Genomic DNA, 13,817 nt, shown 5'->3' on the forward strand with positions numbered 1-13,817 from the left:
CCTCCTTCCCTCCCACCACTTCCGGGAGCGCCACATAAGTCTCGGGGCGCAAGGGCCGCCGTTGTGGTTAGCCGGCCGGGGAGAGGTCGAGCCGGCGGGCTGCGGCCCCTGGGACAGGCCGTGTCGGTACCTCTGCTGCATCAGGTGCGTGCCGGGGGGCTCTTCCGGGCCACCCGACGTACCAGCGACCTCGCCGCGGAGCCGAGAGGAGGGGGGTGGGGATCGGCGGCGGGGAGGGGGGGGAGGAAAAAGATCGCGTCGACGTCCCCTGGCGCATGCGTGAGGCTTGCCGCGCCGCGTGGCCGCGGCTCGGGACTACCGCTCCCAGCGTGCCGTGCGAGGCAGGGGTACGGCGGTCGGCCGCTCCGGGCGGCCCGTTGCATGCTGGGGGCCCTAGTCTTGGCGGCGGGCGGGACCAGGGCGGCCGCCGGACCGGAGGATGCTGAGGGCGGGCGGGACTCCTTCCCCGGGGGAAACGCTTCCGGGAGGTACGGCTGACGCACGTGCCCGCGCGCCTCCACTGGCCCCGGCCCTCTGCCTGTCCTGCGGGGGCCAGGCCTGCTCGCCTCGCCTGTCCGCGTGTGGTGGTCGCAGTAAACGATGAAGGGATCTTTGCGAGGCGGCGGTCAGGGCTTAGGGCAGTGGTTTAATTTACTCGCCCGCGCCTCTGAGGCAGCACTGTTGTCATCTGTAGTGCAGCTGCCACCCAGACCGAGGCCTGCGTGTGATCTCATGGTGCCAACAGCCTGTTAGGTGGTGTCAAGCTTGGAGGCAGTGATACCCAAGAAATGAGGGTGTTCTGAAATGGCAGGGGTCTCTGTCAAAAATGGCTCAGGCTTGCAAAAGGACATAGGCGAGTGTGTCTGTCTTATTTACAGGAAGCACTTCGGTTAGAACATAGAGGTGTGTTCAGGGTGCCATGGGGAATTCGTCTTTCTGGTAGGAATTGTAGATAGAGGTAGCGGGAAGTAATCAAAAGCTGGACTTAAAGAGTTTTGCAGTTAGGATTGTGATGGGGGAGGCATTCAAAAGTAAGATAGGTAAGTGTTAGCAAGTATGACTGCTTTGGCTAAGACGCTAAAGCAAAAAGAGCCCTGGTTATATGGAAGTTTAATTCTCTTTGCCGAAATACTTCCCTTGACTGTCAAGCAGTGTATCCTTTTCCAGCTTCAAAGTATTAAGAATTGATCAGTCATTGTAAAAGTCTTTGATTTTTACAGACTACCAGATACATTATGAGTATTTATATTGACAGCATATGAATTATCTGGAGTAATATGCTTTATTTGAAATAATAAAACGAGAAGATTTTGTAACTTGTTATTTTCAGTTTAGGGGTTTTTTTTAAGATTAGGCCAAACAAACTATATTATAAGTAGCGACATAGGAAACTAAATATCCAGGAAAGAGGCTTATTTAATGTTGTCCTCTTAGGCAGCAATCCAGCAGACTGTTGAAGCACTTAACAGTTTGCTGGATCAGGATCCTACTAAACATATTAAATGTATATGGATACTACATAATGCAGTCTTTCTTCATTGGCTTATGTAGATTCTTCCAGACCTTTGTGGTAGAAACAGCCATTGCAGGAATGAGGATAGAATTTCTCTTTAAGTATAAGCTGTGGTCCTGCTCAGATGTATCTTACTGTTGTGCAACTTCATTTTGTTAGAATTGATAACCATGTACTACATGAAGAATGTTCACTGTTTCAGGCAAGAGTTTCATGAGCAAAAAGTACTGGAAGAATAAAGATTGTTCTGGAATGTCTTTTCTTGTCATGTGTGAAAGTCAGTGTTGAGCCAAAATGGTCCGTCATCCCAGTGGTTAAGTGATAAATCATACCTGGCTAGTTTTGACTTCCAGCCGTGCTTGGGTAACTGCAGCGCTAGCCTTCAGAAGAGCCTTGAATGAAGCTTAAATGCATGCCCCTGGCAGATAGGATATTTTAATTGCCCTTCACCAGTACTCTATTTACTGTCAGAAATGCTAGTTAATTCACTTCTTTAAAACAGAAACATGAATTTTTATCTGATAGCCTCACCTTCCTTTCTGCTGTTAGTTATTCAGTTTACCAACTCAGTGGGTGCTTTGGCTTGTGCTATCAGATGTAAATTTACAAGAAACTGCTGTGCCAGCCAAGATCACTAGAAACACTACTCTGTTCTGGCTCCGCTCCTTCCTTGCAGACAGGATTGTAGTGGTGAAAAGTTTATCTGCACTAGTTCTCTTGGGTATGAGAATTTTACTTTAAACCAATAACGTCGAATGGCAAGAGACTTGGCTGTTTTTGAAAGCCAGCTCTAGGTTGTGCAAAATTAAGTATTCAGTGGGGCAAAGGTCTTGCCACTATTTGAATGTGAATTTCCTGGCATGCATTTGACATTGATAACACAGCAATGTTTAGCCCAGCTGTATATGTAGAATACGATATTCTATAAATAACGTACAGCATTTTATTTTCTGGGAGGAATGGGGTGAATAAAAGCAGGCGTAATCCCTCTTTACCTCCTTCCCACCCTCAGTATAGTAAAGGTAGGTGAGAATCTATAGATTGAAAAATAAACATCCTGACTCACACATTTGGCTTTCAAATAGCATCACCATATAATGAGATGACAGTATCCAGTCATTCTGGAATTCATGCTACTTCCCCATAATTACATGCCACTTAGCAGATATGGTAGACAAACTGATTACTCTTTTTAGAAGGCTATGTGTTGTCACATTGTCTGGTCTTTGGACATTGGCAGGATAAGTAAGAAATTTGCTTAATGGTGTGGATAACCAGCGTTCATTAAAAAATCATGACATGGCAGACCCCAAGCCTGATCCTGCCCTTGTAGACATCAATTAGAGCAGGATCAAACTGTTGTTCCAGCTACATCTTCATTGCTGCTGGAACAGATCTTGAAAAAAAAATTTAAAAAAATCACTGCAATCCCATAGGTCCTGCATGAATATTATTTCTGCCTGTGAATATTTCTGCTTGTCGTTAATTGCTAATTATTTTGATGCTATTTTTGCTAGACCCAAACTTTTCCTGTACCAATGACGCATTTTACTATGATATTTAGTTTATTAATGTGAACAGAGAAGTCAGCCTGTGTCAGCGAATGAATTGCTACCTTACATGCGGAGTCTGGTTTGGGACTTCAGAATCTAATTGTCGGATGAATTAATGAACAAAATAAACTTCTGTCAGTTTCTGTCTGAGGAGTTGTTTTTTCCTATTTGTCTGTGGGGTTTTTTTCCACCTAGGGTGGGTCTTTGGACACATCTGATCTCTAGCATACCTGCATTTGAGAGCTATCCAAATGTGTAATAATGAGAAGAGCAATTTCTTTCTCTCTGGTCTCATTTTTACCCTCGTCCAATGAATATAGTGGAAGTCCCCACTGCTTGAAAGTTTTAAAATATAGGTTGACAAAAAACAATTTTGCATAGAACAAAGTTAGTGTGTCAAGCAGTGTTCCTTATTGCTTAAATTGATAGCATGGGGCTATCAAGAGCAGTGCAGTAGATGGTGTAACATTCTCTGAGGTGCTACATTGTCAGGATACCTCTGAACTGCGAAGAAACCAGTAAAAACTGAAGATGTGCTTCTCTGACAGTTACTCCATCTAACAAATACTGTGCATTTTGTTCAGGTTAGCAATGGTCCGTAGTGGAAAAAATGGTGGGCTCCACCTGAAGCAGATTGCATACTACAAGCGAACAGGGGAGTATCATCCCACAACATTATCAAGTGAAAGAAGTGGAATCAGGAGAGCAGCCAAAAAATTTGTTTTCAAAGGTAAAAATATTCTCTGAAACTGCTCTGAAAATAGATTTTTGGGTGAAGATCTGCTGATGCAAATAAAAGAAAGTGGGATCTTGCTCTGCAGCATACTGTGATTTTAATACACATTCTCTAAGAAACAAACACTCTGCTTAACATCCTGTTATATATTAACAAGCGTTTACAGAAATGCAAACTCAATCTATTTTAGTCCTTTCCAGGAGGGATTTATATATCTATCTCAAAGCCAAACCTTGTTCTAGATACTGCAGAAATGCATAGCCATTGCAATCCATAATTCAAATAACTACAGAAAGGGAAATCCAGATCTGCAGCTGTAGACAAGGAATGCTTGGACCCGTCTGGAGAATGCTGTGTGTGGCTGGGCAGAAGTGCAAGGATGGCTTTACCACCTGTCCCCACAGAGCCTCCCAGCCCTTCCCAGCTTTATTGCATCCCTGTGAGGAGGTATATGAGCCTTTGTAGTGTGCTGTGCTCTCTTAATTCCATCAGACCTGCCAAGTCTATGTATAGTGGAGGCAGGGAGGAGTTAAAGCTGCGAACTGCAATGTCAGGTTGCTGGCAGGCAGACAGTAAGTCTAATAACTTGTCCTACCTCCCCTTCCCACCCCTGGCATTAGGTTGTGTTTCAGTCAGGCTTCCTGTGGGAACATTGTCTGCATTCTGACTTGCCCTTGTAAGGCCTCAAGTCCAGATTAATAAATAGACATAGGTGAACAATTGGCTCTTTGGAGGAAATAATTAATGTATTTGTAAACAAAAAGCTACATTTACATAGAAGTGAATTGAAGTTGATTTAATAAATTCTGTACCAAATCGTGCCTAGTAGTTCAGTAAACTAAACAAAAGACAAAGCACTTGCATATAATTTGCTGGTACTTTTCTTCTTTCAGAAAATAAATTGTTCTATGTTGGAAAAGACAGAAAACAAATGCGCCTGGTAATTGTTTCAGATGAAGAGAAGAAAAAGGTGATTGAGAAATGCCACGAAAATGCTGCTGGTACTCATCATGGCATATCAAGGACGCTAACTTTAGTGGAATCTAATTACTACTGGACCTCTGTAACAAATGATGTCAAACAGTGGGTATGGTCTCATAGCTGCAGGATGTTTTTTTAATGTAGTCTGTTACAAACGTTTTGTAATCATATGACTTTGATACAGCAAGCACCCGTAGTGCTTCATGATGAGGAAACGTAAGCTTACAATCAAACTGTAAAGGTCTTGGCAAAGCATAGTGTTTCCTTTTTCTTTTTTTCTTTCACGACTGACTGTATGGTTTGCATATTGCTGTATGTTACCCAGTGGTGGGGAGCCATGTTGCCTTTAAGTATGCAGGGCACATCTGGTCTTTGAAAGGGATTTCTTTTACAAGGAGTCTTAGATATCTTTGTTAGGATGCAGTATACCATCCCAAGGATACGTGGCCAGAGTGGCTGCTGGCGGCTAAGAATATGAAAATGGTACCTCTGCCTTACAATTAGGTGTGTTCAGGAAATAGTTAAACAAATCACGGCTTGGGAAAGTTTCTCCTCCTTCACCCAAAGATACATGGACATGATCCCTAGGCAGAATGCGATCCTGGAGGAAACTGTATATAAATGTCCTTTACAGCCAAATTACTGTTGCTATCAGCTTGCTGCATCACCTGGATACGTTGGGTTCATGTGCAACTGTAACATGAACTGCAAATGAGTCTTTGCTTTCAATTCAGACTTGGACAAAGGGGCTGTGTTCTGTAGATAACGCTGATCCATGTTAGGCATGGAAGATTACGTATACTGCCAATGTTTTTGTGCCACACATACACAGTAGAACCAAAAGGGGAATGACTGGACTTTCTGTCAATCCCAGCTGCTTCATACTTCTTTCAGTATTTACAGATGGTAACAGATATTAAAATTTATACAGTGGACTTGAAAGAGCACAGTGCTTCCAAGGATGGGGAGAGTTCAGCTATGAATTCCTGCAAATGTCCTTCTCCCAGCCTTCAATGTGTTTGGTTTTGTTCTGGTTTTATGCTGGGACTGAAAAATCTAAGGGTAAAAAATTGTAAGAAAGATGATAAAGTGAATTTGTTTCACGTTGCTTGGTCTGACCTAACTTATAGAGGAATAGTAGAGATATATGATCTTGCTGATTGTCTTAAACCTTCACTATTGCTTTTTACTGATGGTATCTTCCCTGATTTTTGCACTAGGTGTATGCTTGCCAGCATTGCCAAGTGACAAAGAACACAGTCACCACAGCACCCAAAACACACCCTATCAAAGCAGAGGACCCATGGACAGCAGTCACTATAGACCTAATGGGCCCTTTTAATGTTACCAACAGAAGTTACAAGTACATCATAATTATGACAGATTTGTTTACAAGATGGACTGTTATCCTGCCCCTGCATGACACTTCAGCAGCTGAAATTGCTAAGGCAATCATAAATGTGTTTTTCTTATATGGGCCACCTCAGAAAATGCCTATTGATCAAGGGAAGGAGCTTGTTTATCAGGTAAGTATTTACATGGCTGGTAAAAAGAAGTTAGCACCTACAGAAAATGACATACCAATTATTTGCAATTGTAACATTATGCAATGTTTCCCAGGGTTTTATTCTTTGGATAAAGCACACAGCAAAATGATTTCCTGGCAGTCATAACACAGGTTTTGTCACTCAACTGAACTGGCACAAGCTTTCACACTCCAACGTGCTGTATTTCATTCATCCATATTGTCCAGTATAGCAGATAGCTAAGGGTATTTTTGACATTAGCCTATAGTGGTTATGAAGAACTTTTGACTTTGGTCCTCTCAGAGATGATGAAATCATGAGACTATCATATGGAGGAGATGACACATTGAGTTAGTGGCAGAAATGTGTTTAGAAACCATCAATTACTGACTCTTTTAAGCTGTACTGATTCCATTAGCTCTCACTTTCAACCCTGGACTGTTTGGTGGAAATGTGTATGTTAAGACTTTTGCTCAGTCACCATCGTATCAACAAAAGAGATGGAAAACTGAGTTTTTTTACTCGAACTGTGGTACAGAAGAGGGAAACATTCAGTAATTGTGTTCTTTTTCTTTTGAAGATAAATGAAGAACTGTTTGCACTCTTTGGAATGAAACAAATTGTATTGTCTTATCCTCAGACAGATGATGTAAATGAAACAACATGCAAGACAATCAAAGCTTTCCTTAACAAATACTGCGCTGACCATCCAGATGATTGGGATGAACATTTGTCTGCTATTGCCTATACTTTCAATTTGACAAATTTGGTATGTGAAGGTTCTTCCTCTTTTGATTGAAGTCCCCCAAAATATCTGCAAAGCTGTACGCTATAAATTTGCTTGCTTTTTGCTCCCCATTTAAATAGGAGCCAGATCAAAACACCCCATATTTCCAAATGTTTAATCGTAACCCACATGTTGTTGAGCCAATGAATATATGTGTGGAAGGAGAATACAGTATGTTTGCCAAAATATTTGAAGCGACTAAAAAAGCCAGTCAAGCACTGGAAGAAGAGAAAACCTCAGATTGCCAGGTAAAAGTCATATATTCAAATTTTATTAGTAAGAAGACTGAAGATTAAAAAAAAAAAAAAAAGGAAAAGCTTGAAGTGTAAAGTATAACTGATCTTTTACAGCAGTGTGGGGGTTTGTGTGGTTTTGGGGGGTTGTTGGTTTGTGGGTTTTTTCCCCTTCACCTGTGATCCCTAGATTCCAGTGTAATGATTCTCATATGTATTTGGAGGGCATAACCTTAAGAGACCTATTGCCAAGAGATTCATATCTGACTTAGAGGGCTGCATATCTATGGAAGCTGAAAACCATTGCCTATGGACTATTGATTTATGAAGATAAAATCAATTTCTTCAAGAACTCTCCAGCCCTACATATTGTGAATTACACACATCCAAACCCACTTAATGTTATGCTTCTGCATTATTAACCAGTGCTACGAAAATATATGATTACTTTTGGAAAAAGAAAATGTAATTCATATGTCTCTTTCTATAGGTGGAGAAAAACACATCAGATGAACAAAAAATCAGAAACAAAATCACTGTCAAAAGGAAGCCAAAGCAATTAAATACGCTTCGACTTAAAGTTGGTCATGAAGTCCTCAGGCAAAGAAAAAACTGGTGGAAAGATGGTCGTTTCCAGTCGGAATGGGTTGGTCCTTGTATTATAGATTATATCACAGATAATGGCTGTGCAATATTAAGAGATGCCACAGGATCCAGGCTGAAAAGACCCATCAAGATGTCTCACCTCAAGCCATACATAAGAGGGTCCAATGAAAAAGGTTTGTATATGTGTGTGTTTTTTATATAGATAAAAAATTTTGGTTTTTTTAACTTTTCTGTCATGTCTTGGTGTTAGGTTATCAGAGTGAACAAGTATCATTCACTCACCAGCATGAATTAAACTAACACTGGGTAATAATTTAGTAATTGCAGTTTTCGGTAAGGAAAACAGTGAGTGTGAGTGGCATCAGATCTATGCAGAGCATGGAACAGAGCTAATGAATCATGTTTAAAGTCTGTTTAAAAATAGCTTCCATTAAAATTGCTTCTAATTTGTGGTTTGGCCCTGTTCATGCTGGCTGGTGAAAACATGCTAGAAGTACAATCAGGCTGAACTGTATTCAAAAAAGCATTTTCTGACTGTGTTTCTGTTTTGATGTAGACAGGATTCACATTTATTTTACTTCTGCAATGGAATCATGGAATCTTCTTTTTCTTTTTTTTTCTTTTTTTTTTTTTTTTTTTTTTTTGCTTAGTCTGACTAGTGCAGATGGTACATGTTAAACTCTTTTTTTTTTTTTAACAACAAAAGAGTGTCCTCTAGAGCCTTAAAATAGAAGGACTACATCAGAGAACTGATTTTCTGCAGAGTTTATTTTAAATTGTGCTACTGAAGAAGTAAATGTGTTTCTCTCACCAGAGCAAATAAAATTGTCATGCTCTACAGTAGGACTACTAGAAATTCCTAAAGACTTGGGTAATCAACTGCCACTCTTGCTCTTAAACAATCAGTGTGTCCTTTTGCAATGCTGCTGTGTTAATCAAACAGTGGCAGCTGGTTCTTTTCTGTTGTTGCTGCCTTCAAGTCACCACAGGCATTTTAAGGAAAATGAATATTTAGTGTTTAGAAGACTTCTGTCACAGAACAAGCTGATTTTTAGTTCAGGATTCTCGAAAAGTAGAACAATTCCTACCCTATTGGCATGTGTGGCTAAGCTTTGGTTCTTGAAAATGCATAAACTGCATTGAGATGGTAGTTTCTTCCATCACCTCTTAAAGCTGAGGGATTTGCAAAGCTGAAACTAATTCTGGAATTTTATGTGAGAAGCTGTTATTTATGCCAGTTGTCAGTTACAGATTTCATAACCAAGGTACTGATTTCATGTCACGTCTCCAGGATGCTACTTTTACTGTTGGACAATCACTCTGTGGCTTGCAGTTCCTCATTAAATTGCTGATCCATAAGGAGGAAGTCACATGCATGTCAAGCTTGCAGATAATCTCCAGCTATTATAATGACTTTGGTAAAATGTGTCACGGTGTAAGTAGTTAAATGTAGTTGTCTTTGTAGGATCAGAGCTTAATATGTTTACCACTAAATACTGCAGAAGCAGTATGTAAGCATAGTTTCTTCCCTTTCCCCGGAAGTGACTAAAGATTTGTTGTCTGGCACAGGCAAAAAAATCAATGGATTATGAATACTTACAAATCTTAAAATTATAGACTGATATTCATACATATTTATGTTGTGTAGAGAGGTAAACCAAGCTTTGCCAAAATAATTGCCAGCCTTTATCAAACTGCCCAACAGCCATCAAGAAAGAGTATTTTTTCTGTTGGATAAGAGGAATGAAACTGGGCAGTGAATGATGTGGTGAATGACACCTTTTTAATCCATAAAGAAACACATGTATCTTTGTAACAAAGGACTTCTCTTTATTAGCAGGGGTGGACTTTTTTTATCTGCAACTTATTTATTATTCCTACTGCTGTGATGTAAGTCTGGTGGCTGTCCCACCAGACTGGTGGCATAACCTTGGATGGGAACAAAGCATTTGCAGCATTCTTTCTGAAATAAATGTGGAAAAAGTACATGTTTTGTGAGGATATTTGTAGCCTTGCCTACCAACTTTGTAAGTGTTATTAAGCGTTTTGCTTACCTTGCTCCAAAAATCTGAAGTGTATCTTGTGTGTATCACACTTTAGACGTGTGAGTTTGGGAGCTTTAAAGAGGAAGGCAAAGCCTGGAAATGGAACACTCATTTTTTTGTGAGGAAAAAATCTTTTGCAGGTAAGAATGGATGATCAGAAGGAAGGTATTTTTTCATAACCTTTTGTAACACTCTTGGTCTAAGGATAAATCCTGGGTCAGTGCATTGATAGAGCCCTTGGTACAGGCATCACAGATTCGCAGTCTGGGTGTAGCTGGGTTGCTTGCTACCGGGGTGTCTTTACAGCCAGGTGGAGGTTCCAGGACACCTTATGGATACATACATTTATGTGTCTGAAGCAATGTTTTGTTTTCCTTGTTTGAGTGTAGTTTGTTTTAAGTCTTAAACTCAAGAGAATGCTTCTGGTTCCAGTGCTCAAATGATTCAGGACTGCCAACAGGCAGATTTAGGTCACATCTGTTGAGAAACATGGCCAGAAAAGTGCAGTTTGACCTCCACGGTAGCTCCCACAAAGGTCCCTCTTTGGACTTACACCTCGCAAAGGAATTTGCAGCCCCCTATATAGACATAATTATCTGTTGAAGAGTGCTTCTGATTTAACAGAACACTTAATTTCACACTAGGCTCCTCATGTAAGCAGGAAGATAGGCCCCAACCTCATCTTCCAAAACAGAAGTATTAACACCATGTTGAAAGTTACACTTCTAATTTGTGTGGTCAGACTGTTTCCATTTTATTTGAACTCATGTGGAAAAGTCAAACACTGTAACCATGTATTGGATAGAAGAAAAGCTCAATAGTACTATACAGTAGCAATCACCATTATTGTCTTTAAATTCTATAAAACTGTGGTAGTTCTTTTTTTACTTATTAAAAAACGCTGTTGTGTTGCATTAAGACTTCCCAGCAGAGCTTGGAGCAGCCACGTTTGTTTGTGTGTGTGCACAAAATGGAAGAATCTGCATGTCCATTCATTTAAGGTATTAGTTCAGTAGGTGACTATGACAGACATCAAGATAGTCATTGACCTAGCAAACAAAAACTCTTAATGTGGAGCATTGCAAGCATTATTTTGTGGTTGTAATGAGATGCAGCCAAATATTTGATGCTCAGTGAAATTAGGAAATTCACCTTATCAGGCTGCTGTCACTGAAACATTCTTGTCCTCTTATGGAAATCGTTTTGCAAAGTAAGTTAGCACCTCACTAACATTTTAAGTATGGCTTGTGGGATCTGATTTAATGGCTACTTTTCTTTTACAGGCAACCATTACTTTTTACAAGGTGCCGTAGTTGTTGACCATGACTATATTGGCTTATCGGAAAGATCCTGGAATCCAAGCCAACAAGACTCTATTGCTGAAGAGGAAATAAATCCCTACACAAGAGATGTTGTGTCTGCTGTACAAATGGCACCTACAGCCTGCAAAGACCAAGAATCAACAGATGGTAAACATCAGTCTGAGCTGACAGAAGAGCGTTGCATTCAATCAAACACTGCAAAGCCAGAGCAATGGCCTTCACCTTGTTGGACACTTCAGACCAAGATAGAGGATACTTAAGCATATTCTCATGTCACATTTCATTGCCAAACAGTTTGGAACATCTGTGGCAGACTGAAAAAAATGTAATAGTTCCAAATTCCTTAGCCAAATCCACTTTACTACTTTATGAATATAAAAGTACTGCAGGTGTCCACTGGTTAATTTGTATGGGCATTAAGAAGGAATTGCTTTGCTACCAGAAACATAAGCACAGCCTAGTAAAAGCACATGTTCTACTACTGTATGACTTTAAGAACATTGTAGGTGTCCAGTGGTTAATTTATGTGGGTGTTAAGAAGCACTCACTCAGTGACCAAAAGTACAGGCACAGCCTAGTAAAAGCACATGTTCTCATCATGCATTTGAATTTCAGATTTTGTTAGTAGAATGGCAGTGTGGCTGTACCTTACTGTTATCCACTCAGGACACAATGCATCATTTCACTGTAATGACCTTTTCATTAGTCCTTAGATGACTCATTCCTAATGTACGGAGATACTGTGGGATGAATATAATCTAAGCAACTTGATGTAAATTTTGCCTCCACTGTAGAGAAGCTCACATCTTCCTTTTCCTGTTATAAAATAGTTTTCTTTCTGAGAAGCTGCAAACTGACTTTTACAGCTTTCAATTTCTAGTCTAACCCACAGCTCTAAGATCTCACAAAACGGTAAAGCTGCCAAAACTAAGTACATGTAATGTTCTGCACATGAAACAAGGAGGCCTTCAGCTACCTGCTCATCAAAACTCTGCTAGGGTGAGCAATTTTAATTTCTCAGGTGTGTCAAGATCTTAAGAGCTTTCAGCATTCATTTGTGCTTTCTTCACAATCTTCTCATATGGTTACCAGAGCCAGTACAGGTTTGGAGATTTCCATTGACAGTGGTCTAGGAAAGGTGAAGCACTGGTATTACTTATTCTCTGAATTTCTTAAGTTGTTACTGTCCTGGACTTACTGCTGAGAAGACTATATTTCAGAGTCAGCTAAACAGGAATTATTTCGTGTGCAAAACTGGTGAGTGCAAGTCACTTCTTTTTATAGGGGACTGACATGAAGAGGAAGAAAACTAGCAGAAAACTGAATTTAGAAGAATTTAGACATTCTATCTGATATTGTGGAAGATTTGCTTATCTTGCTCTTGAATGTGTGCTTTTCCTCTCTGCTGCTGAATGTCGTGTGACTTGTAGCACAGGTGGAGGAAAGTACTATTTATTAGCTCTTTCAGTTAATCTTGGGTAACAAGATGTGGTCTGCAAGGCTGATGAGGTACATAACATACAGAAATTCATACGTAATGTACATTGTGTCTTTGATATCATGGGCTGCAGCTGTGTAAGAAAAGAGCTCAGCACTATGACAGGATCCTATCTTAAAATTCAAATGAAAAATACTTAAAGTATTTTGTGTCTTCTGAAAGTCCAGTCCTACAAATATACTTTTCCTCCACTGAGACTGTTTCAGAAAGAGGGTACTGGGAGGCAGTCGGGGATGCTGGCTTAACAGGCTCCTTCCTCCTCTATGCCACCTCCATGGAACACTTGAAGATGAACAAGCTTTGTGTTGGCATTGACAAATATGCACAAGCCGAGAAGCCCATTTTTCTGTAACTGGCTGTTACCCCCCAAGCTGTGCTGTCCCCTAGAACAGCTGACTTTTACAGTCATCAGTCTAGTGCAGTCAAGAAGTAAAGAAAGTGGGCTTGGTGAAACACGTTTGTCATGTTTAAAAAAAAAAAAGCTAGGAAATCCTGTTAAACTAGTTACAGCAGAAAAAACCCCACATGTAAATAGTAATTGTGAACAGTGGCCTGCCTTTAATTGTTTTCCTCCAGTAATGAGCACTGTGGTCATACTGTATTTTTTTCCCTGGAATAGTAGTTTAAGGACAATATCTGTTTGGGTGCTGTGTGCCATGGGCACTGGAGGTTCATGTCACAATAATGACGTGGCAGCCTAAATTGTTCCTATGTTAATCCTTAACAGAGGGTCAGGCTTTTTAAGCTAATCCCTCCTACTCTGTATGTACCTTTGTTTCTTTCACTATGATTATTGACTAAAGTGACAACTTCTGCTAGGATTGATTTGTTATACTCTTAGATATCTGGCATGTGTGCACACATGAAATTATATCTATAGTGTGTGCAAAAAAACTCCCAAACTAGTGTCAGGGATAAAATTGGAGAATAAGGGAGCTCTCTGCAAAATTCCTTTCTGCTTTGTTAGGTGCAAAAGAAAAGCAGTTCCTCTTTTTTTTTCTTTTTTTCTTCTTTTTT

At 40.3% G+C, this 13,817-nt stretch overlaps 1 protein-coding gene across 2 annotated transcripts; it reads left to right on the forward strand.

The window, feature by feature from the left end:
* The first annotated feature begins 59 nt into the window (after positions 1 to 59).
* GIN1 (gypsy retrotransposon integrase 1) lies at positions 60 to 12,480 on the forward strand. 2 transcript variants are annotated; one of them, XM_010565049.1, is made up of 8 exons: positions 60 to 144; positions 3,651 to 3,796; positions 4,696 to 4,889; positions 6,004 to 6,309; positions 6,890 to 7,078; positions 7,177 to 7,344; positions 7,820 to 8,108; positions 11,264 to 12,480. In XM_010565049.1, the coding sequence occupies exons 2-8, from the start codon at positions 3,658 to 3,660 to the stop codon at positions 11,560 to 11,562; spliced, it is 1,584 nt and encodes a 527-aa protein (XP_010563351.1). In that variant the 5' UTR covers positions 60 to 144; positions 3,651 to 3,657; the 3' UTR covers positions 11,563 to 12,480. The 2 variants fall into 2 exon arrangements, with proteins under 2 accessions (XP_010563351.1, XP_010563352.1); XM_010565050.1 differs by having other exon boundaries at positions 6,950 to 7,078.
* Positions 12,481 to 13,817: the final 1,337 nt, after the last annotated feature.

Source organism: Haliaeetus leucocephalus, unplaced genomic scaffold, assembly GCF_000737465.1.
Source record: "Haliaeetus leucocephalus isolate CR32 unplaced genomic scaffold, Haliaeetus_leucocephalus-4.0 Scaffold185, whole genome shotgun sequence".
NCBI lineage: Eukaryota > Metazoa > Chordata > Aves > Accipitriformes > Accipitridae > Haliaeetus > Haliaeetus leucocephalus.

Excerpts from the sequence above, each read along its gene's own strand:
- GIN1 (XM_010565049.1), top strand. The coding sequence starts at position 3,658 with ATGGTCCGTAGTGGAAAAAATGGTGGGCTCCACCTGAAGCAGATTGCA. Across the intron at positions 3,797-4,695 it reads CAAAAAATTTGTTTTCAAAG|AAAATAAATTGTTCTATGTT; the intron begins GTAAAAATATTC and ends TTCTTCTTTCAG. Across the intron at positions 7,079-7,176 it reads CTTTCAATTTGACAAATTTG|GAGCCAGATCAAAACACCCC; the intron begins GTATGTGAAGGT and ends CCATTTAAATAG.